General features: G+C 41.6%; 1 protein-coding gene across 1 annotated transcript in view; it reads left to right on the forward strand.

The window, feature by feature from the left end:
- The window catches only part of LOC125467172 (A-kinase anchor protein 13-like), a 335,592-nt gene that overhangs the window by 271,435 nt on the left and 41,035 nt on the right, over positions 1-23,122 (forward strand). The window contains exons 20-24 of the mRNA XM_048562633.2: positions 14,524-14,591; positions 18,286-18,352; positions 19,301-19,430; positions 21,681-21,793; positions 22,849-22,995. Of these exons, the coding sequence (XP_048418590.2) occupies positions 14,524-14,591; positions 18,286-18,352; positions 19,301-19,430; positions 21,681-21,793; positions 22,849-22,995 (525 nt within the window). The remainder of the gene's footprint in view (positions 1-14,523; positions 14,592-18,285; positions 18,353-19,300; positions 19,431-21,680; positions 21,794-22,848; positions 22,996-23,122) is intronic.

A 23,122-nucleotide genomic window follows, 5' to 3' on the forward strand; every position in this document is an offset into this window, starting at 1 on the left:
TGACTGTGTTCATGTCGCTAGTTCAGTTCAGCATTTTTTTTTTCCTTTGATGCTATTCATGTGTGACTTGGCTCAGTGGATTGAACAAAGATATTATTGTGGAGTGAATAGTTTCCCATTTCAAGCTCTAAGCACCATCCGATCATGCATTGCAAGTTTCAAAGCAGAGTGAATATGTTCTCTTCTAGTTTGCCCCGATTTCAGGAGGGTGCCTTCCACCCATGTGGCATTATTTCTGTTTCCTAATTTCCACACCAGCTATTTCTGTAGCCAAACTTTGGCCTTTGGAGTTGTGAATGGTCTGGCCAGACACCCATTGTTAAGATTTGGCAAAAACACAAACAGAAATTGCTGGAGAAGCTCAGCAGATCTGGCAGCATCTGTGAAGAGAAAACAGAGTTGACATTTCGATTCCACTGACCCCCCGCCTTCAGAACTGATAATGTTCAAGCGTTAAATTCAAATGTTAACTCTGCTTTTTCTCCACAGAGGCTGCCAGAGCTGCTGAGTGTGTCCAGCAATTCCTGGTTGTGTTCGTTTCAGATCTCCAGCATCTGCAATTTTTTATTTTATTTTAGCCCAGTGGCAAGATATTTTAAAATTGAACAAACTAGAAATAACTTGTCATCTTCTGTAGGCAGTAGAATTATTTAATCCCATTTGGCTGAATTAATCTATAACCCAAGTCACTGAAGGTGAAAACACAAGTCTGACCCATTGCCCTATCTAGTCTGTCAGTTTTAGGTCTGTTTCTTTGACTACTGTCTGAAACTTGGAATCTTTGCAACATGGAAATTTGGCCCAACTAGTCTGTCTGTTGAACAGTTAGTTTAATCATGTGCATCCTGTTCCTGACTTCTCTCGGTTCCCTTTTTTGTTCATTCATCCATCTGTCCGTTCTCATTTTGAATGTCCTCCTGGTTACCTGCCAGGAAAACTAGAAATGAATTCCTTGTGCTCATAACACACTGGGTAAAAAAAAAGTGTCTAATCTTTTAATTATAGCTGTTGCCCTTGAATCTTCAGCTCCAGTAACCATCCTTCTATCTAGCTTGTCCTATCTTTTCACCATTTGAAACTCTTCGATCTATAATCTGCATTGCTTTAACAAAAGAGACCCAATTTCTGATAAAGTCGTACAGTATGGAAATGGCACCTTCGTTCCAATTCATGCATGCCAACCACGGTCCCCGAAATAAACTAGTCCCACTAGCCTGCATTTGGCACATATTCTCCGATACGTTTCCTGTTCATGTACCTGTACGAATTTCCTAAATGTTGTAACTACCTGCATTTACTACTTTATGGCAGTTCATTCCACGTACAAACCACCCTCTGTGCCCCCACAGTCCTTTTTAAATCTTTCTTCTCCAAAATAGACAATATCTGAATCAAACTGTACTGGATCCCAATACTGCATGTAGTTTTCAAACAAGATATTATATAATAATATAATTTGTGTATAGTTTTACGGGCATTAGACCTCATCACCTTAAGGGGATCCACCCCTTTTCTGCAAAGATAAAGATGAAAAGATTGATGTCATTGAAATCTGAATCAATAAATCACTTTAGAAAGCTACAAACAAAATATACTTTTACACTCTTTTCGCCTTAAACCTATAAGGAATCTAATTCTGAAAATATATTGTGACCTGTATCTTTTCAAGTAATATTAATATAAAACGCAAGCACAAGCAGTCATCAATTTGAACAATATTTGGATTTGTTTATAGTCATTGATATGTGGGAAGACTGGAGATTGGTTAAGGTTTCTGTATCTGTGATATGTTGGAAGACTGGCCAATGTGGTGCCATTTGTTTAAGAAAGATGGTAAGGAAAAGCTAGGGAATTACAGACCGGTGAGCCTGATATCAGTGGTCGATAAATTGTTGGGGAGGATTCTAAGGTATAAGTTCTATGTATATTTGGGAAGGCAAGGAATGATTAGGGATAGTCAACATGGCATTGTGCATGGGAAATCATGTCTCGCAAACTTGATTGAGTTTTATAAAAAAGCGGCAAAGAAATTGATGAAGGCAGGGTGGTGCACATTGTCAATATGAACTTCAGCAAGGTTCCACATGGTAGACTGGTTAACACAAGGGAGAATTTGCCATTTGGATAGAAAATTGACTTGAAGGTGGAAGACTGGGAGTGGTGGTTGAGGGTTGCTTTTCAGGCTGGAGGCCTGTGACCAGCAGTGTGCCACAAGGATTGATGCTGGGTCCACTGTTTTTTTTTATATTTATGTAAATGATTTAGATGTGAATATAGGTGATATGGTTAATAAGTTTGCAGATGACACCAAAATTGGTAGTGTAGTGGCTAGCAAAGAAGTGTATCTTAGAGTACAAAACATTGATCAGACTACCAATGAGTCGAGGAGTGGCAGATGGAGTTTAATTTAGATAAAGTGATATGTTACATTTTGGTGAGGCAAATCACTGCAGGACTTACCATTAAGTGTACCAAGTCCTGGGGAAGTGTTATCAAACAGAGGGACCTTGGTATGCAGGTTCATAGTTCCTTGAAAGTGAAGTCACAGGTTGACAGGATAGTGAAGAAGGGGTTTGGTATGCTTGCCTTTCTTGACTTGTACATTGAGAGTAGGATTTGGGGTGCCCTGTTGTGGCTATAAAGGACATTGATAAGGCCACTGCAATCAATTCAGGTCACCCTGCTATAGGAAAGATGATGTGAATCTTGAAAGGGCTCGGAAAAGATTTACAAGGATGTTGTTGGAGTTGGAGAGTTTGAGCTAGAAGGGGAGGCAGAATAGGCAGGGGTATTTTCACTGGAATTTCAGAGGCTGAGGGGTGACCTTATAGAGGTTTATAAAATCATGAGCAGCATGGATAGGATGAATAGCCAAGGAGTCTAAAACTAGAAAGACCATAGATTTAAGGTGGGAGGGGAAAGATTTAAAAGGGACCTAAGGGGCAATTTGCTCACAGAGGCTGTTGTGTCTATGGAATGACCTGCCAGAGGAAGAGGTGGAGGCTGGTTCAATTACGACATTTAAAAGACATCTAGATGGGTATATGAATAGGAATGGTTTACAGGGATATGGGCAAATGCTGGCAAATGGTACTAGATTAATTTAGGATGTCTGGTCAGCATGGACAAGTTGGACTGAAGGGTCTGTTTCCCTGTTTATCTGTTTGAGGTAGGTGTTGCCCCTTCCTGAAACTAACACTGTGGCAAAATGACTTTGAAGGGAAGGGAGGTGACTTTTAACTGCTTTTACTGCAAAGAAAATACATGCGTCTCCCTATAGCCACCCTAGTAAATCTAGAGTTTCCTTTTGTATTGCCCTGCCCATATGAGAGGAGCTCATGGTACAATCGCAGCATTTAACCCAATCCAAAATCAGCTAATGTGTCTTGCATCGAGATGGAGAATGTGGGGAGGTTGAGGTTTTGATGGTTTTGTGCCAGATGAATAATTTCTGGAGCACTCCACAATAACACAATCTGAGCCAGAGCGATGGAGGGAATTGGAGAGGACGGTAGGTGCCAGAACAATTAAGAGCAAGATAGATTGCCTGCCATGGGAGGATTTTGTTTAAAAAGGCTTAGTTGAACCAAGAAGCTGGAAGGCATATACTTTATGAAAAAAAATTGCATGTGAGAGAGCACTTAAAAAAATGACTCATCAAGTGTGGGATGTGAGCAAAGTGAGTGAAAAATATCAATTGCAGATACTCAGGCTATTCGTAACGCTGGAACTGGCACACTCCTGCTACAGAGCACCTTTTGGATCAGGGTGTTTTTGAAATGGATTTCATTCTGACTCAGTATTTAAGACTTGACTTGTACTGTTGACGTCTCCCTGATGCCCAAGCCTCTAAAAATAACAATGTGCGAAATAGATAAAGCTACTTTTACTTAGTCAGCAGTGGAGGTTGCACACAATCTGCACAGTGCGAATTCCACATCGGTGATTTTGAATTGTCTCCTATGTTAAAGCTAAGTTCAGCTGTTGTTGTGTAGGCCTGGCGGCCCAGTGATATTCAGGCACAAGATAACATTCTGTTGTGCAAAGGAGACAACGTAACCCTTCAAACTTGGAAGAGCAATGAGGAGGCCATGTTTCATTTCGCTTTTACAGGTTAGAGCTTTATGCTGTGATTCAGAGGAGCAAAATAAATGGGCGTCTAGATGATCAACTTTGTTCCAAATCTGCAGACACTCTTCCTTTTCCTTTTGCAAAGGGTTCATTCTTCTTTTCCATAATAGACTGTCTCTGTATTGTTTATCTGCTGAATGAACTGTTGGGTTCATTTACTCCTCTCTCAGAAATGACTCCAACTGTATCACATAAGGAATGATTCTTAATGCTCTGATTACTATTACCTTTGGTGCCTGCAGTGACTTTTTTTTATGCCCCACCACCCAAACCAACTGCCCCCCCCTCCCCAAATTAAAGGCCAGTCCTCTTTTTTTGTTTGGAGCTGGATGAGTGGGAGAAACCAGAGAATTCTTAAAATCCACCTCTGCATTTGGAATGGGCAGACAGTGCCAATGTTTTATTTTCTAAACCGAAACACTACATTTCAAATCAAACCGTCCCCAAATGTCGGTCCAATTTTAAAACTATTTCCTTGGTTGTCTGAAATGACTGATTTCAGCCCAATTCCCTTTAATCATGGGGACATTTCTTTTTAAATATGCTAGAACACTCTATTCAAATTTCCCTCTCAATGCCAGTTGAAGAAATCCTATCCACTACCCTTAAAATAAAAGTAGCATAGCAAGAGCACATTTTTCAATCTCCTTCCTTCCTTGGCTCCATTGCAGAGTTAAAACCATTGAGTGTAATTCTTCATTGTAATCCCATCACAAAGTATACTGAAGGAATTTCAAATCCATTGAGTTGTCAGATCACTGTTTGAGTCCTGGTGCAGCTTCTCACTCAAATTTTCCAGCCTCTCCACATAACTGAAGAAACTCCGAGGTGGAGCCTTTCCAGTAAATCCAGGAAAGCCTTTCCAAGAAGTGAAATCCCTCCCAAGGTTGGGTGTCCGGATTCTGGCACAGTACTCACAACTCGCACTCAACCAGTGATTTCAGAAAACTTAAGAATAATTTCCTTTTATATTCTGTGCTTCAATTTACAAAAGCCAAATGAGCGCCGTTTTCTTAAAATACATTTTTTAATCAACTGACTGACACCTTCTAAGATGTGTGTGCAAAAACACTCATCTCCCTATTCCTCCCACCACTCCCTCCATCTCTCTCTCACATGTACTCACGTACACATTCATACATGCACACACGTACACTTACTCACACATGTTACACACACACACACACACACACACACACACACACACACACACACACACACCCCCAGCACACACAACCCCCCCCCAGCCCGCTTTGAAGAATTTAGCTTATATTTCCAAATCCTCATTTTTTTCTCGTATAATGATGAAATTGATATGGAATGGAAAATCCCTTACAGTTGCAACTTTTGTAAAGTTTCCTTTTTTCCATCTTAACCTTATACTTTTGACAGTCTGTGGATGATGAAAAACTTCTTGTCTGTTTGCTGACTGCACTGGCCAGTTGTTAAACAGGAAAACTGCAGTGACAGCAAAAGTGCTAGAAAAATAAGAGCTAGTTACTTTTTCCAAATTATAATGACTATTCCAGTGTTTCTCCTCCCCTCCCACCCCGTTCCTAGCAATCAGCTGCCATTTCTTTGAATATTGCAATTAACATTCCCAATATTCTTTCTCTGCCCACTCTCCACCCCTATATTATACACCTCCCCTCAGGAAATTTCTAAGTATTTTGTTTTTGTAATAATGTTGATGCACCTGAGAATCTTTGAACGACATAGCACAGCGGAGGCTCTTCAGCCTTTCCTACTTGCTCTGGATGTCTTTTCAAACAACCCATTAGTTTCCTTCACCTCTTCTTACTCTATAACCCATCAAATGCTTCCTTTTCAAAGAGTCATGGATGTGTCTTGTTTCTCTAAAACATATGAGCAAAATGCTCATCAAAGGATGGCTGTTTGTTATTCTGTTTCTCTTGGGATAAGCTTATTTTCTAATCAGCCTATTCGGAAATGTTATTGCACACCTCTAGAGCAAGTGGCTCTTGAACCCATATCTCCTGGCTCAGATGCAGTGACACTACCACTACAGCACAAAAGCCCTTATACAAAATTATTTTTAAAAGATTTTAACGTTAAATTCCAGCAGGTGCAGAAGAGACATCAGTGATCTTTGTAGTTTGTTTGTTTGTTTGGATGTCGAGGAAGCTGTTGTCCTTTTTAAGTTGTTGAGAGGGTGTCAGGGGAAACAGCAAACAAAAGTGCAAGCCTGCCATTTTTACAACATGGCTACCTGGTCGGGATCTCGTCCGCACCTCATTGCACCATAAAAAGCCATGAAAACTCTGCCTTAATTCTATCCCGCCTCAAGCCTGCAGCCCTGATTCTTGCTTCGTTCCCATTCCCCATGACACCTCATGTTTGAAATGTTTGTTTTAAGTGCCTCATGGCTTGGTCAGTCTGGCATTTCCAGCAGCCCTATAATGTCTCCACACGGGACCCACCATTTCCTCAAACTCTGATTCCCCACACCTGAGGCTTTGTCACACTGTCTTTATTTTCTTTATGATGAGGGTGTCACTGGCTAGGCAGCATTTATTGCCCATCCCTAATTGCCCAGAGGGCAGTTAAGAGTCAACCACATTGCTGTGCATCTGGAGTCACATGTAGGCCAGACCAGGTAAGGATGGCAGTTTCCTTCCTCCAAGGACATTAGTGAACCAGACGGGATTTTCTGACAATTGACAATGGATTTGTGGCCATCAGTAGACACTTAGTTTCCAGATTTTTTGTCATTTGAATTCAAATTCCACCATCTGCCATGGTGGGTTTTGAACCTGGTCCCCAGAATATTATCTGATTCTCTGGATTAACAGCCCAGTTATAGTACCACCAAGCCATCGCCTTCCCCAGCTGGTGGTATGATTTCATCCCGACATCCTCAAGCCACTCCAATGTCCTGCTCCTTGCCACTTCTGTACCTCTGTTGCCTTTAGCTCCTCAAAACGCAGCTTCAGGAGCAGTCCTCCTACACTAAACCATCCTACTATCTCTTTCGGTGGCTCAGCAATAATTTTGTTGCTTGTGTCTCAGCGTGACTTTTCTATTTCTCTCTGTCTTTACTGGAGCAGTGTACAACTGCAAGTGTTTGACTGCCAGCCTTCCCTTCCTCATTGGAAGGTCTCCTTCGGGAGGCACTCGTGTTGCTTCTAGCAAGAGCTGTGTGAGCCCCTGAAAGATTCCCTGTGCTGGAAAGTCCAGAACCAGACAATACAGTCTCAGGATGACAATCCAGGCAATTTGGACTGAGATGAGAAATCACTTTTAGTAAGAAGGTTGTGAATCATTGAAGCTGTATTCCAGAGGGCTGTGGCTATTCAGATATTTGCTCTATTAGAGATACAGATTGACAGATTTTTGGTTGCTAACAACGTATGCTGATGGGTTGGGAAAATTGTGATTTTACTAAATGGCTGAGCAGGTTAGATGGATCCTATGCCCTATTCCTCCTCTTCAAAAAAAAAGGGGTGGTGAGCAGCTCCCTTCTTGAACCACTGCAGTCCCCATGAGATGGGGATAAACCCACAGTGCCCTTTGGGGCAAGAGTTCCAAGAGTTCGACGCAGCGTCACTGAGGGAGCAGTGATGTGTTTTCAAGTCAGGATAGTGAATGGCTTGGAGAGGAGCTGGTAGCTGGTGGTGTTTGCATTTTATTAATAGAATCTTCAAGTGTAGCCATTTATTCTTAAAATCTTATGATTTTGACATCATCCAACTTCAGCCGTATGTTGGAGGGGATTATGGTGTTGGGGGATATCGATGCTGAGTGCATCGTTTTGATATGAACATGACAAAGAATGTTCACACCAGGAGAACCTGTTCGTGTAAGATTGTACTGGAACCAACCTTTTTACTCAGCCTTTTATAACAAGGTGTGGAGCTTGAGGAACACAGCAGGCCAAGCAGCGTCAGAGGAGTGGTCCCGACTCTGAACATCAGCTCTCCTGCTCCTCTGATGCTGCCTGGCCTGCTGTGTTCCTCCTGCTCCACGCTGTGTTATCTAGGATTAGAACTGATCTCAATCGTGATGACCTTCCTATCCAAATAGCTTGCCAATGATAACACCTGAAGGTATGGAGAGGCTGCTACTGCCTTGATATGGCTCTGTGAAATAAACAAGGAAGGGCATTTATTTTCTCTTGTTCATTGGGTTGAATGAATAACATTACAAAAACACAGGAGCCAAATTAAACATATGCCAAATGTAACTTGATCTAATAGGAGTCTTGCAGCAGTCCAAGTGCAGGATTGATCCAAGAACTGTGGAGTGCAAGGGTTCCACGGAAACATGGACATCTATGTGTAGCAAAGTTTCCCAAGATGCTGCCAGTTGCTGGAGGATTTCTGCAATCAAAGATGCATTGTGCAACTGAGCGAACCTCACCACATTATTTTAGCAAAGTTGGAAATCTCTCCATCCTGTCCACTATTTCAAAACTGTGCACAGGAAAGAAATCTAAAATAAACTGGCAGACTGAAGAGCGCCTCCACATTTATAAACACCTTTAGGATTTCATTGTAAACTGCACACAGGGAGAAATTTACAAGTTCACAGCTAGTTTAATTGCAGTTTATTTTTGGATCATCTCAGTGCTATCCCCCTTGATCAGAGATCCGAACTGCCTAAGTTAAGATCAGACAAAACTGAAGATAGATGTAACGAAGGTTGCGGGAATCTATTTCAAAGGTCAAATCGAGTTCTCAGATAAACGCAACTTGCTTAGTGCATGATGGTTGCACAGGAATTATCAGTCAAAATTTCGAGATTATGGCAGTTTTGTCGCACTTGTTTGTTCACTGTATATTTATGGTACGGAAGCGTCGGGGTTCAGGCCCTTGACAAGGGAGTGTAACAGACCTCAATAACAGTGACCATAGGGACCGCTGTGCTTGGGTCAGGGCCAGTACAGTCAGTGGCTCCTTGGTGTCCATTCGTGCCCTGCTGGGGTTTTAACTGGGTGGTGTAGGTTCCTCTTTAGCGTATAAAGAGACACTTGGTAAAACTGCGGTTGTTTGAGTTAGGAGGCACATGCTTATATTGCTTAACTCTGCAAAAATAAATGAACAACTGAGTAAAGGGACAGCGAGAACTGCAGATGCTGGAGTCAGAGATAACACAGTGTGGAGCTGGAGGAACACAGCAGGCCAGGCAGCGTCAGAGGAGCAGGAAAGCTGACGTTTCAGGTCATTTTCTGAATAAGGGTCCCAATCTGAAACGTCAGCTTTCCTGCTCCTCTGATGCTGCCTGGCCTGCTGTGTTCCTCCAGCTCCACACTGTGTTATCTTTGACCCCAGCATCGGCAGTTCTTACTGTCTCTCAGTTCTAATCCCAGCTGATTTAACTCTTGAAAATACTTGGTGACTGAGGTCACTGGTAAAACCGTGCACCCCCACTCTGATCTGGAGCACATGAGCACAGAGGAGCATTCCCTGTAAGCCACACAACAGCTAAGGAATCCCATGCACACTGAGTTATCCTACGCAGTACGATTTCCACTCAACTTTAGTGAAACTGCTCATGGAGTGCAAAGGTCCATGCAGGAACAGCTAAAATTAGAGAGACCCTTGGTCAGGTATGGTTTTCCTGCAACTTCAGAGACGAGTTGTAGAACTCAAGGGTGAAATTTCTTGGTATCTTGCACTTGAAATGCTGTAACTTTCAAGGCTATGGGCTGAAAATAGGACTAATATAGATTGTTGGTGCAGACTCGATGGGCCGAATGGCATCTATTGGATGATGTAATGCTATGATTCTGAGTTAAATGAACTTGTCTGGGCTGAGATTTGATGCTAGTACAAAATGAAGAAAATGATAAAGGGCCAAGCTTACTGAACTAAACCTTTTCAGTTCCAAAAGGCTCTTTTTACAAATTCCATGGACTTGCAGCAGTTTATGGGGGAAAATTAAAACTGTTTCTCTGTGTTACGAGTCAGCTTCATCAAAAGCATCAATTCATTACCAGCATTCTGACAATATTCTCAAGATGCAAAGTTACAACTTCATCTTAAAGATTTTAAGCAAATGGAAAAAAAAACTGTCTGAATTGATGTGATGTTTGATCAGATTGTATCTTTTTCACTTTTAAGTAAAAATAACATGTTTTGCTGCCTGGGCCACACTCAATCTGAAAATGCATAGGAAGCTGTCAACACTTATAATCCTGAATACGAATTGCAAACCATTGATTCTGGCAGCATTTATGGAGGATTTCAACAAATTTCATGTCCTTTATTTGGTGAAAAGTCTTGATTTCTTTGTATCATAAGGGAAGAAAATTATCACTAAATCACAGAATTATTAAAGCATTGCCATTCAGCCCATGAGGTCTGTACCAGCACTCTGACTAAGTGCCATTCACGTGAAGTCTCCTGTTGGTCCCTCACATTGTACTTTTTAATTGTTTTTCAGTTAAATGCAAGCAACTGGAGAAACTGTACAAAGCAGTCAAATGTTCTAATGTCAGATGTGGGTGAGTGCAGCCCCTGGGACAGAGCTGTAAGAGATGAGGAAAAGGGCTCGGGTTTGATCCCTGATCCTACCTTAGCCAACTAACCTTGACCAGTTTGAGACTGAGCAGCATTGCATTTCGGTCTCCGTGCGTCTGAAGCAGGACAGTGCAGCCTTTGCAGCTGTTTTTGATCACTATCTAGTTACCCACTTTCCAACAGGGGGATGTGGACTGCAGATTTTCAGTATGATTCAACTAAACTGTGATTCACTGGCCCTGTTTATTACTGCTAAAAGCTGTACTTTATAGTGTGTATTTGACATAGTAAAATGTTCTGAGGCTGATGAAATCTGTACTCCAAGTCGTAATTAGGAGATATTATAGCAAATGTCCAAATGTTTGAGCAAAGCAGTAGCTTCTAAGGAATACTTTAAAGGAAGAAAAGAGATGTATAGAAGCAGAGAGATTTAGAGAGGGAGTTCCTGAGATTCAGCAGCTGAAAGCCCAGCCATTATTGAGTAAAGCAATTGAAATTACAGATGTTGAAGAAGGCAGAATTCTGGAGTTCCCATATCTCCAAGGGTTGTGTGACCAGAGAGGATTAGAGAGAGGGGAAGAGATGAAACTAAGGATGAGATATTTAAAATTGACGTATGCTTTGCAGGTAGAATAGCCTGTTGTTATTAATGATCTGATGTAAGCTAATGTAACAGATCCACTTTCTGATGCCAGAGATCTCTTGTCATCTGGATTCTGGTGACATTTATAAGTACCTGAGCTTCACTGCTGAGATTTGACGTTTAGAATGTAGAACACAGAACACAACATTACAGTGCAGTACAGGCTCTTCAGCCCTCAATGTTGCGCCGAGCAGCGAAACCAGTCTGAAGCCCATCAAACCCAGCAATCCAAATGGTTATCCAATGACCATTTAAGTGCCCTTAAATTTGACAAGTTTAAACTCATTTGGATTATTGCTCCATAATTACTTCTAACATTCTGGGTGTAAACTAACTGACTTTTTCATGAAATTATAACCTGAAAATCTCTCTCTTGTATCCATCATACACCATATGCTCAAGCATTTGAGACTAATTTTCCTATTTATACTTTATTCATTTCTCATCTCATTCTTAACACTGGTGTTAAAATAGAGTCAATCAAAAAATCTCGACAAGCAGAACTAAATCATCAAGTGTATTTCTCAGATACACATGTTCTGCCTGACGTTAGTATTTTGTTTTTAGTTAGGATTTCAAAAATCTGAAGTACATCCAGAGTATCTTATTTTTTAAACAGTTCAGAAGTTGACTGAGAAAAGCAATTGGTTGAATTTTTTTTGCAATCAAAAGACTACTGTGTTAGTGAAATTACTGAGAAAGGATATTAAAACAATTAATACAAACAATGTAAACAGAATTGGTTGTGACTCAACATCATTAATGATTTGGTGTTAGGTAGAATTAAGGTCTATGAAAATAGGATAGTCTTAATTGGGCAGCAGTTTTTTTTTGTGTTGTTATCACCTCTTGAGAGGTTGCCCACAAGTAAAGATCACTGATGTGATTTGTTCCGGTCAGGAGTACTGCCTAATACGTTTTAGTTCAACACCATTAAAGTCTCAGACAGTTATGGACTTCATCCGTTCTATGAACCACACCATGCTCCATCACAAGCATATAGCACTTATTAAAAGAATGCAAGGTTCAAAGTGAAGTTGATTAACTGAGAGTGAACATTAACACTGATGACATTAAACAGCTTGTAGTTGACAATTGTGACTATGGGAGCAATAGGAAGGCATGTTTGGGTTGGTAGCTGTGCTGCATTTGGCAGTTGTTGTAACTGTACTATAGCTTTGATGTGGAATCCATTTCTGTGTGTTCCCAGCTGACAGTGAGCAAGGCTTCTTTCCAAGTAATATCAGCTTTGCATGAGGTTGATTTGATACACTGACACCATTGCACTGTAGGAAAATTTGTACATATTGTACATTACTACACAGAGCACACAGGACTCTGGAGTACTTTTGTGATGTCCTGAATAATTGTATCGCTGATTCATTAACGTCAACTTAATATAATGTGAAAATTTCAGATGCCACATTTGAACTTGACGAAATCCAGGTGAGAACACTGCAATATATCTATGTTTGTGCTTTAGGGCTGGGTGAAGTTGAAGGTCATGGAATAGGACAGTCACCAATGTTGGAAAAGGTAAAACCAAAGAGAGGGTAAATCAAAAAATTGTGGTTAATTTGGAGCTTAGAGATCGTTGTAGGAAGGGAAGACTGAAGGGGCATTCTGTATTCTGTAGTTTTGAGATAAACAAGTGAGAGTTTGACTCTATGTAGAATTGTTTTGATGACAACACAGTGAGGAAGTGGTTGATGGTGAGTGTAGGACAATGTCATTACAATTAACAACACAAAAAAAAACTGCTGCCCAATTAAGACTATCCTATTTTCATAGACCTTAATTCTACCTAACACCAAATCATTAATGATGTTGAGTCACAACCAATTCAGTTGTTTGTGCATCCAAGGAAATCAAATTTTGGCCCAGTTTCGGATTTGAGAAAAATCTGTCGAAGTTAAAGGGGATATTGGGGGGGAGAAAAGTCACAAGCAGTTTTTTCAATGAAGCTTTCCTTTATTAAAATACTGAAATTATGCATCTTAAAATATTGTATATGTGAAAAGGAGAGTAAGAAGTAAGCTCCTGCCCCATATTCCCAATGGCCCAGGACTGGTTTACTTTGGCTGATTGTGTGAAGACTGCCCAGAAAATGGTTCATGTTAATGTAACTTAAACAAAACCAGTGGTAGTTAATTGGGCATTCACCTGTCTGATACTTTTCCGTATAGTAAGGCAGTAGAGAGGGGAGATCTTAGCTAAAGGTTGATCTCTTTGGAACGTGGACATGACCAAGGAATTAGCAAACTGTGTTGATAAACAATAGGTCCCTGACCAGTCTCTGTACTGAAACTGTTTGTGCTTGACCCTCTTCTTCCCGTACCCCACCATTCATAGCCATATATTCATTCTCCCCAGGGCCCCTGCTTTGGAGCTCCTGTACAAAGCCTTCTCTCTCCACTTTCTCCTCCCTTAGTATCCACTCCTTTGGCCAAGCGTACTTGCCACCCCTTCATGTTCAGGTAATGGTTCATTTATTTTTATTTATTGTGCCCAAAAGTTCTTGGACCATCTTTGCCATGTTAGTGGCAAGTTCTGTGTAAGGGCAGGTTAGAGGATTTTTATGAAAGAAGTGCTGGGTTCCAAAAAATAGCATTCCCAAATAATATCGCCTCTTTGCCGCTGTGACTCACTGCAAAATTACCAATGATAGATCTGGTCCTCTGCTGAAGGATCTGATTGAAATATGGCTTGTGTTTTTCTTCTTTTAAACACCTACTCATCACCTGCTTTGTATTTGTGGCAGTTTCTATTTTGGTTTCAGATTTGCAGTGTCTGAATTACCCACTGCCACCTTTTATCTGAGTATCTGGCACTATCCCTCAACTTGTCTGTCTCTGTTTTGGAGCTCTTAGTCTTGCATTCAATGTCCTTCTGCCTCTGTTTGTTCTTTCTTGCTGCCACTAAATCATTCTGCCTTTGTGAATCTCTAAACCTCTTGCCCCGTATTTGCTTCTCTAGGTACATTACATGGGTTTATTGAGTCTGATTATATTGCTATGATCCGCCTTGGGGCGTTCTACTGCGTGGAATTTATTACATAAATGCAATCTGTTGTAGCCATAATAATTGCATCTCATTACATCCTGTTCTCTGAAAACTTGACAAAATTAAGTACCAAACCAAAAAAAAAGTCCCCTTCTTGGGTAGCAGATTTGTAAAAAAAAATTGTTGTGGAATATTTGCAGTTTCCTGTGGCTGAATCTGGTCAATTCTTATCTCTGACAACTGAACATTTCTGTATCTCTTCAGGTTGTAATGCACAAGTCCACAAGGGTTGCCGGGATAGTCTGCCATCCTGTAACAAGATTAAACAGAAGGTATTTATTCTTTTAATTTCCGTGTGTGGTGCAAGCATAATATTTAGCGCACTCTTGTTCCTGGTGAGTTTTTGTTGTTACACTCAGTGAAGAAGGTTGCTCTGCAGAACTGGATTACTCCTCACATCTCAGGAACCTAATGTCAACTTGGTGCACTCTCAGGTCATTGTTAAGATTTAATGTGGAGTAAGGCTCAAATCTGTGAATTTAACACAGTGGTAGTACCCTCGCCTCGGAGTCCAAAGCTTCTGAATTCCAGACCCGTGCTGTGGACTTGAGAACATGTTCCAGCCCGATACTTCAGTGTACTGTGTGCTTCCTGGGTAAGATATGAGACATAAGCCTGGGTAGACATAAAAGTTCCTGTGGCATTATTAGAAGAAGGAAAAGGGAGTTCTCCTGTTGTAAACTAAGAACAGAAAGTACTGGAGAAACCCACTGGGTCTGGCAGCGTCTCTAGAGATAGAAAGAGAGTTAACATTTCGAGTCCAGTATTACACTCATTTGGAACTTGTGAACCACAGACACTGCCAAACCCGTGTTCTGTCCAGTTTTCACTAAATTTGAGGTTGTAAGGCCTAGGAGCGTTACACACCACAGCCTTGAGACTGAGCCCTAGCTTCAGGCATTGAGTACAGAAATCAAAATGTTAACTACAATGGCTAGAACTAACAAGGAGAGATTCAAAGCAGTATAAAGCTAATTTAGGACCAACGTCAGGAAGGTCTTCATCCTATGAAGTTTGAATTCAGAAAAAGCGATGTGTTACTGCCATTTTACAAGGCCTTGGTGAGGCCGTTCCTGGGCTATTGCATGCAGCGTTTCTCTCCTGACCTCAAAAGGGAAATACTTGCTGAATAGGGAATGCAGGGCGGTTCACTAGGCTGACATTGTAGTTGGCAGGACCACCTAGGATGGGGCCTGTATCCACAAGAGTTTAGGAGGAAAGAGGAAATCCAGCTGAACCTGTAGTAATCCCTAAAATGCCCATGGGAATCACTAGTTAATCTCCTTGTGGAACTTGCTGAGTATGAGTAGCCTTGGTAATGTGCAAGGGACGCATTGATAGTGTCCATAAACCCAGACCAGGAGGCCTGAGTTCAAGTCCAACTTGCTTCAGAAGTATGATAGCATCTCTAAACAGATTGATAGCAGGCAATAACCTGCCCAGCTGGAATTCTTCACCAAAGCCCTTGCAGAGGACTCTTGTAGTGAAGTGGCAATGTCTGTATCTCTGGGCCAGGAGATCTGGGTTCACATTCCACCTGCATCAGAGGTATGTAATAACAACTCTGAACAGATTGATGCAGTAATATCTATAAAGCAGGCCCATAATGTGCTTTGCGTGTCAACTTGTTAGAACATAGAACAGTACAGCACAGTGCAGGCCCTTTGGCCAGCGATGTTGTGCTGAACTTTTACCTTAATCCTAAGGTCTATCTAACCTCCACCCCTACCTTATACTATCAAACATATGCCGATCTAATAACCACTTAAATGTCCCTAATGAGACCGACTCCATTACCCTCTCTGGCAATGCATTCCACGCCCCTACCATCGTCTGAGTAAAGTACCTACCTCCACTGACTTTAAAACTATGTCCCCTCCTAATAGCTACCTACACCCTGGGAAAAAATCTCTGGCTGCCCACTCTATCTATACCTCTGATCATTTTGTACACCTCTATCAAGTCACCGCTCATCCTTTGTCGGTCTAAAATGAAAAGCCCTAGCGCTCTCAACCTTTCCTCGCAAGACCTTCCCTCCATTCCAGGCAACATCCTGGTAAATCTCCTCTGCACCTTTTCCAATGCTTCCACATCTTTCCTGTAATGAGGCGACCAGAACTGGACACAATACTCCCAGATGTGGCCAAACCAGGGTTTCGTTATTGGCTACACGGATGATTTACTGGTGCAGTTAATGGTTTTTCTTAAAAAAAGAAAGTCTGAGTGATTTTGGGAAAGCTGTTTGATTGTGTGTCCCTGACTGAGACTAGCCAATGCATGCCGTGAAAAGTGGCACTATTTTTAACAATAAGTGGTGTTTCTTTCCAATCAGTCTTCCTGGATTATTGCAGAAAGGTGTAAAATTTCTGACAGGCTCGATACAGGGAGTTTGTTTTCCCTCTTTCAGGAATCTAGAACCAGGGAGGCAGTCTCCAGATACTAGATAGACCATTTAGGACTGACATGAGGAAAGATTTCTTCACTGAGGGTAGTGAACCTATGGAATTCAATACCACAGAAGACTGTAGAGGCTAATTAGCTGAAATTATTTATGGAGTCATACAGCATGGTAACAAATCTTCAGCCCAACCTGTCCATGTTGAACAGGATAGGTAAACTAAACTAGTCCCATTTGCCTGCATTTTAGCCCATACCCCTCTAAGCCTTTCCTGTCCATACACCTGTCAGAATGTCTTTTAAATGTTGTAATTTTACTTGTATCTACCCCTTCCTCTAGCAGCTTGTTCCACACACACACACACACACACACACACACCACGTTCTGTGTGGTAAAAGTTGCCCCTCGGGTTCTTTTACATTCTTTTTCCTCGCACTTTAAATCTGTGCCCTCTAAGTTTGAGTTCCCCTACCCAAGAGAAAGGCCTTGACAGTTCACCTTCCCTGTGCACCCAATGAATTTATGAACCACTTCACAGTCACCCCTAAGCCTCCTGCTCTTCAGGGAATAAAGGCGCCAGTCTGTCCAGCCTCTCCTTGTAACTCAAACCCTCCAGTTTCAGTAAGAACAAGGTTAATGAATTTTTAGATTTTAAATGCATCGAGGGGTATGGTGTGAAAGTAGGAGTATGCACTGAGAGCTGTGGTTTCCAGCATTTTCAGTGTCAAGGCACATTTCAAACAAGACAGACAGGTCGATGATATGCCCTTTATTGTTCAGCTGAATTGATTGTAAATATTACATACATTTACTTGCATTTACTAGGGAGGTTCACAACATAGTGTGTACAGCAACTTATCCATTTCTTCGAAGACTTAGATCAGTGGCTTAAGTTTAAAAAAAATTCCGAAAATATTCCCCTTAGCATCATTGCTAACAAGGGGAGTGCATCCAGGTAGGCAGACCAAGTCAACTGTCATTCAACAATTGCAAGCCCCTTTACTGCAGTTTCGTCTCATCCCATAGATATGATCCTCAATTGTTGTGCATGCTTAGTCCAAGTGGGCCTGTACATGTTACACAGCCTTGCACAAATGCATCCCCTATCTTTTGCATGTGTGCTGTGCTGAATTTCCACACATACACAGTATCGGACGTATACACAAAACGGTGAGGCCTCCTGACAATTTCACAGCACACTTCCTACCTTGAAAACCTGCAAAATAGGGCATTAGCCATGATCACAGTTAATGGCAGGGCAGGCTCGGAGGTCCAAATGGCCTGCTCCTAGTTTCAGTGTAAGATTAATCAGAATTTGGAATTAACTTCTGGTTGGAATATTGGAGGCAAAATTTCTACAGTAATGTTTCAAAAGAAGGTTTGAGGCCCATATTGATCTATGTATACCTTTTAGAAACTATTTGCTGCCTCAATTCTTCCTCAAAGGCACCTATGTTCAAAAGTATTCAAGCATGCCATGAGAATTTGGAAGAAGCAGCTTTGGCAATCTGTATATTTTGCAGTGTTACGCACAGTATATTGATTTATATAAATCCTCTCTATTTCAGCAACAAAAAGCTCCTCAGGCCCAAGACTCTTCAACATTACCCACTGTCGTCAATATGAGAAATAAAAGTAAGCACCTTTTGATCCGTATTTAGAGTTTATTAAATGTAGAACTTGGGGCATGTTCATATATTTGACCCAATTAATAGAATGCAGGTTTTACACAGCATTGTCACTACCATTTTGAAAAGTGTGTCACTCGACGTATGGAATAAACTCAACTGTACAGTTATAGATAGCAAGAACTGCAGATGCTGGAGTCAGAGACAACACGGTGTGGAGCTGGAGAAGCACAGCAGGCCAGGCAGCATCAGAGAAGCAGGAAAGTTTACGTTTATGGACGGGACCCTTCTTCAGAAACTTTCCTGACCTGAAACATTAACTTGCCTGCTCCCCTTGGCCTGCTGTGTTCCTGCAGCTCCATACTGTATTGTGCAGTTGTAGATGTTGGCTCTCCAGACGTGGACAGTGCTTGGAGTGAGAATCTTGAGCTGTTTAGTGCTATGGTGGAGCACTTGTCAAGCAGAGTTCTGCCAGTGGTGGTGGCAGTCTGTATTGAATAGAATATTGAGTGATCTCCAGTTTTCCATGGGGTAGCTTCCTAATACAGCCTACCCAGGAATGGCTCTGACATTAATGCCCAAGCTATGTGCTGTATTTCTGACCGGTTGCATTGCCCTGCTGCGGTATTGTAGATCTCAGCGTTTGCAAAGATCTGGTCTTCATGTCATTCTTCCTTAGGGATGCCTCCCAATCCAGACACCAAGATGGATTGGTATCAGCAAATCAGGATATCTCCAGATGAAAGAGGGTTGAATTATAGAAATATTTCATGGATATTCTGCTCCATAATAAGCTACCTTGTGTTTTGTCATGAATGCAGGTGCTGTGGTATGATGACTTATGAAACTTTGTTTTGTAAAAACACACAAAACAATAAATTGTTATTCTATTTTGAGTGGGATAGCATTTAAGGAATTCATATTTATTTACCATGTTTGTGATTCATCTGTTTAGGTTTCCAACCAAAAGAACGCCCAAAGTCAGCAATAATTCTTCAAGATGACAACATATTGAACGCTCCCAACAGGAAAATGCCCCTCTACCGATCACTCTCCAAGAGCATGTCAATAGCTAATATTGCAGGGTAAGTCAGGTTTTTTTGTGTAGTGTGAAGTGCTGATTTGTGTGAAAGTGTTTTTTTGTATAAACTGGAAATAGTAAGCGGAAATAGTAGGAACTGGAGATGCTGGAGAATCTGAGATAACACGGTGTAGAGCTGGATGAACACAGCAGGCCCAGCAGAATCACAGGAGCACAAAAGCTGACTTTTTTTCTAAAGAATGGTCTAAGCCTGAAACGTCGGCTTTCCTGCTCTTCTGATGTTGCTTGGCCTGCTGTATTCCTCCAGCTCTACACCTTGTTATCTCTGGAAATAGTGACAAGTTGTTCTTGCCTAAAACATTTCAATTAGGGACAGTGGAGTTTAGAACACTTCCGAAATTGATGAATGAGCAAACGTATGATCTAGACCATTCAGCCCTTGAGTCCACTACCCCATTCAGAGAGTTCAGGCTAATCTGATTGTTACTTCAAATTTTCCCTCCCCCCTACCCTAATACCTTTCCTGCCCCTTGTTTAACAAGAATCTCATCTCTTTTCCTAGGCCTCAAGACCCTCTGAGAGAAGAGTTTGTCTCATCTGTTTTAAATGGACGATCCCTAATTTTTACATAATGACCTCCCTACACTATCCCACAAGAGAAAACCTCCTCTCACATCGACCTTCAGATCCCCTCAGGATCTTACCTTTCCATCAAGTCACTTTGTACACTTCCAAACTCTTAATCTGCCCAAACCTTTTCCTTATGGGACAAATCCCTCCCCATTCCAAGTATTAGCCCAGTAAATCTTCTCTGTTTTGCCTCCAATGCATTTATATCCCATCTTAAATAAGGTGACTGATACCATGTATAGTACTCCAAATATGTTCTTATGAGTGCCCTAAAGAAAACTCTCTCCCGCCTTTCATTTTTATTTCTCCTTGTGCTGAATGATGACAGTTTGTTCGCTTTCCTAGTTACTTGCTGTACTGGCATAATAAGATTTTGAGATTCATGCACAAGGGCACCTACACCTTCTCTAACTCAAATCTGCAATCCCTTGAACATTTAGGTAACTTTTTTTTTAATTCTTCCAGCTGAAATGGACAAATTCCCCATTTTCCACATTATACTCCATTTTCCACATCTTAGCCCACTCACTTAACCTCTCTATATCCTTTCCTTCTGAAGAAGGGTGTGGAAGCATATTATCATGAAACAATAGGCACTGGGTCTTACAGAAGACCAAAGACCAAGGGTGATCTACTTGAGGCCTTTAAGATTACAAAAGGTTTTCATAGAGTGGGCACAAAGGGAGGATTCCTTCTTGTGAAGAAGAGCATCTTGAGGCCAACAACATCAGAGAATCAGTAAGAAATTCCAAAGAAACAACTATGCCGAAGAATGGTGAGAATGTGGAATTTGCAGCCACTGGGAGTATCAGTGCATGTAAGAGGAAGCTACATAAGATTATGAAAGGGAAAGAAATAGAAGGTTTGGATGACCTACTCAGAGGAAGGAAATTAGGAGGAAGCTTGTAGTTGGGCTGAATAACCAGTTCTATGCTGTGTTTCTGTGTAGGCAAATGTAAACATTACCCAATTGCCTAGTTTTTGGATGTGGGCCTAGATGAAGCTCCTGAAGGGAGAATATAGTCTTAAAATAAAATTATGCGCAGACATTTTTATGCACATGTCATTGAACAGCAATCAACAGTCAGACACCACTGATTTATCTCCTCCCCAGCCTAAGGGTAATAAGGCCGGTTTTAATGCCCCCAGTTCATGGTTTTGTTATTCTTAATTAATCAAGTGTAATGAGACATTCTGATCTGCGAGGTTGAGTATAGTAGGTAATGCTTACAGCCATAAACCTGACAGAATCATAGACCTGTAGAACCCTACAATATGGAATCAGGCCATTCAGCCCATCAAATCCACACCGACCCCGTAAAAGCAACCCACCCACTACCCTGTCCCTGCCACCCTGCATTTGCCATGGCTAAACCACCTAATCTACACATCCCTAAACAGTATGGGGAATTTAGCATGGCCAGTCCACCTACCCTGAACATTTTTGGATTGAGGCTGGAAACCGGAGCACCCAGAGGAAACCCACACAGACACAGGGAGACTGTGCAAACTCCAGACAGACAGTCGCCCGAAGCTGGGATTGAACCTGGTTCCCAGAGCCATCAAACCATTGTTTTCAAGAAACTGTTTGTTTTTATACTTTAGTGCAGTTGCAGTTCAGTTTATTCCCTTCCTCATATGATTGATTTGTTGTCCTGTGCAGACCTGCGATTGATGAAACCTCCCTTGCTTCTTGGCGGGTTTTGTCTCAATCGACGGACTCTTTAAACCACATCAAACAAGTGACTGAGTCAATGGAGTCACTGACTGATGAAGGTAAGGGTGGTGTTTCCTGCACTGCTCCTTTATTCTTTTTTTAAAATGTTTTATTTGAGGGCCTTCAGAACACTCAGAATGAAACACTAATAAATCAGCAAGGAAGCACATCACACACAATTCCCTTTTTTAATAACAGCATCTTGGTAGAGGATTACTGTATCACTATGTGTGAGCGCGAGTGGATGTGTGTGGCTGGGTGTGGGTGTGGGTGTGTGTGTGTGTGTGTAAATTCCCTGAAACATGTGCTGTGCAAGTGAGAGCTCAAAGCCTTCACACACTGTTCCCCTGCCTGCTGTTACTAATGAAGATGGTGAACCCACCTCATACTCTGTTCAGGTACAAATGCTCAGGGCCTCGTTCTGAAGGCCGAGGAGACTGATTCAACTCAGGCAATTGATGATACCTGATGTCACAAAACATAAAACGCAATGTGGCCAGGTCAGAATCCAGCTCTGAGTAATCGTCACTGAATTAACGCAAAATCACCAAGGTGAGATTCTGTTACTCGCCTTGGTGGATCATAGTCTGCCAAGACCCAAGTCGATAGGACATCTCATCAGTGGAGAAGGTTACTTAACTAATTTAACACCTACGTCACACTTGCATGCTCTCACAGGCACACTTGCAACCTGCCTCGCACCCCCAACACCCACCATGCTGGGCCTCATTCAATTTGCTACCAGTACATTTTATACTGAAACTGTAACCTTCTCTCATTCTAGTTGACACTTCACTGTATTAGCAACTAGTTAGTGTTTTGCAAGTTATTTACATTGGGCTAGAATAATGTTTAATCTAAGGTACATTTTAACAAAAGGGAAAATTGCACCATTTGTTTGGAGACTTGATATGCCTCCAGTTTGTGAGAAGGTGCCATAATGTGGCCTCATGAATTTTGAGACCTGAATTTCATCAGGGCGCCACCAAAAGGCAACATATTAATCAGAGGTGTTGCCTTCCGCGCGTGCGCGTGTTGTGATGTGATGTTACAATAGGTGCTGAACATCGGTGTTTATTGTCAGACTCTGCATTTGTACTGCCCGTTCCCACAGGTACTGACGTCATGGACGGGCAGCTAATGGGAGAGTTTGAGTCCGATGCTAAAGAACTGGAAGCAGACTCCTGGAGTCTAGTGGTGGACAACGACTTTGTTTGTCAGCAGAAGAAAGATGTGATTAAACGGCAGGATGTTATCTATGGTAAAGTTGACACTTATTCCTGTCTTAAATGGGGTAATTTTACATTTAAAGACTTTACTGGAGCAGGAGCAGGCCCTGAATCCAAAGTAGTCTTGTCCTTTTTAATATATGAACCTCGAAGTCAACA

The sequence above is a fragment of the Stegostoma tigrinum genome, chromosome 33, assembly GCF_030684315.1.
Source record: "Stegostoma tigrinum isolate sSteTig4 chromosome 33, sSteTig4.hap1, whole genome shotgun sequence".
Classification (NCBI taxonomy): domain Eukaryota; kingdom Metazoa; phylum Chordata; class Chondrichthyes; order Orectolobiformes; family Stegostomatidae; genus Stegostoma; species Stegostoma tigrinum.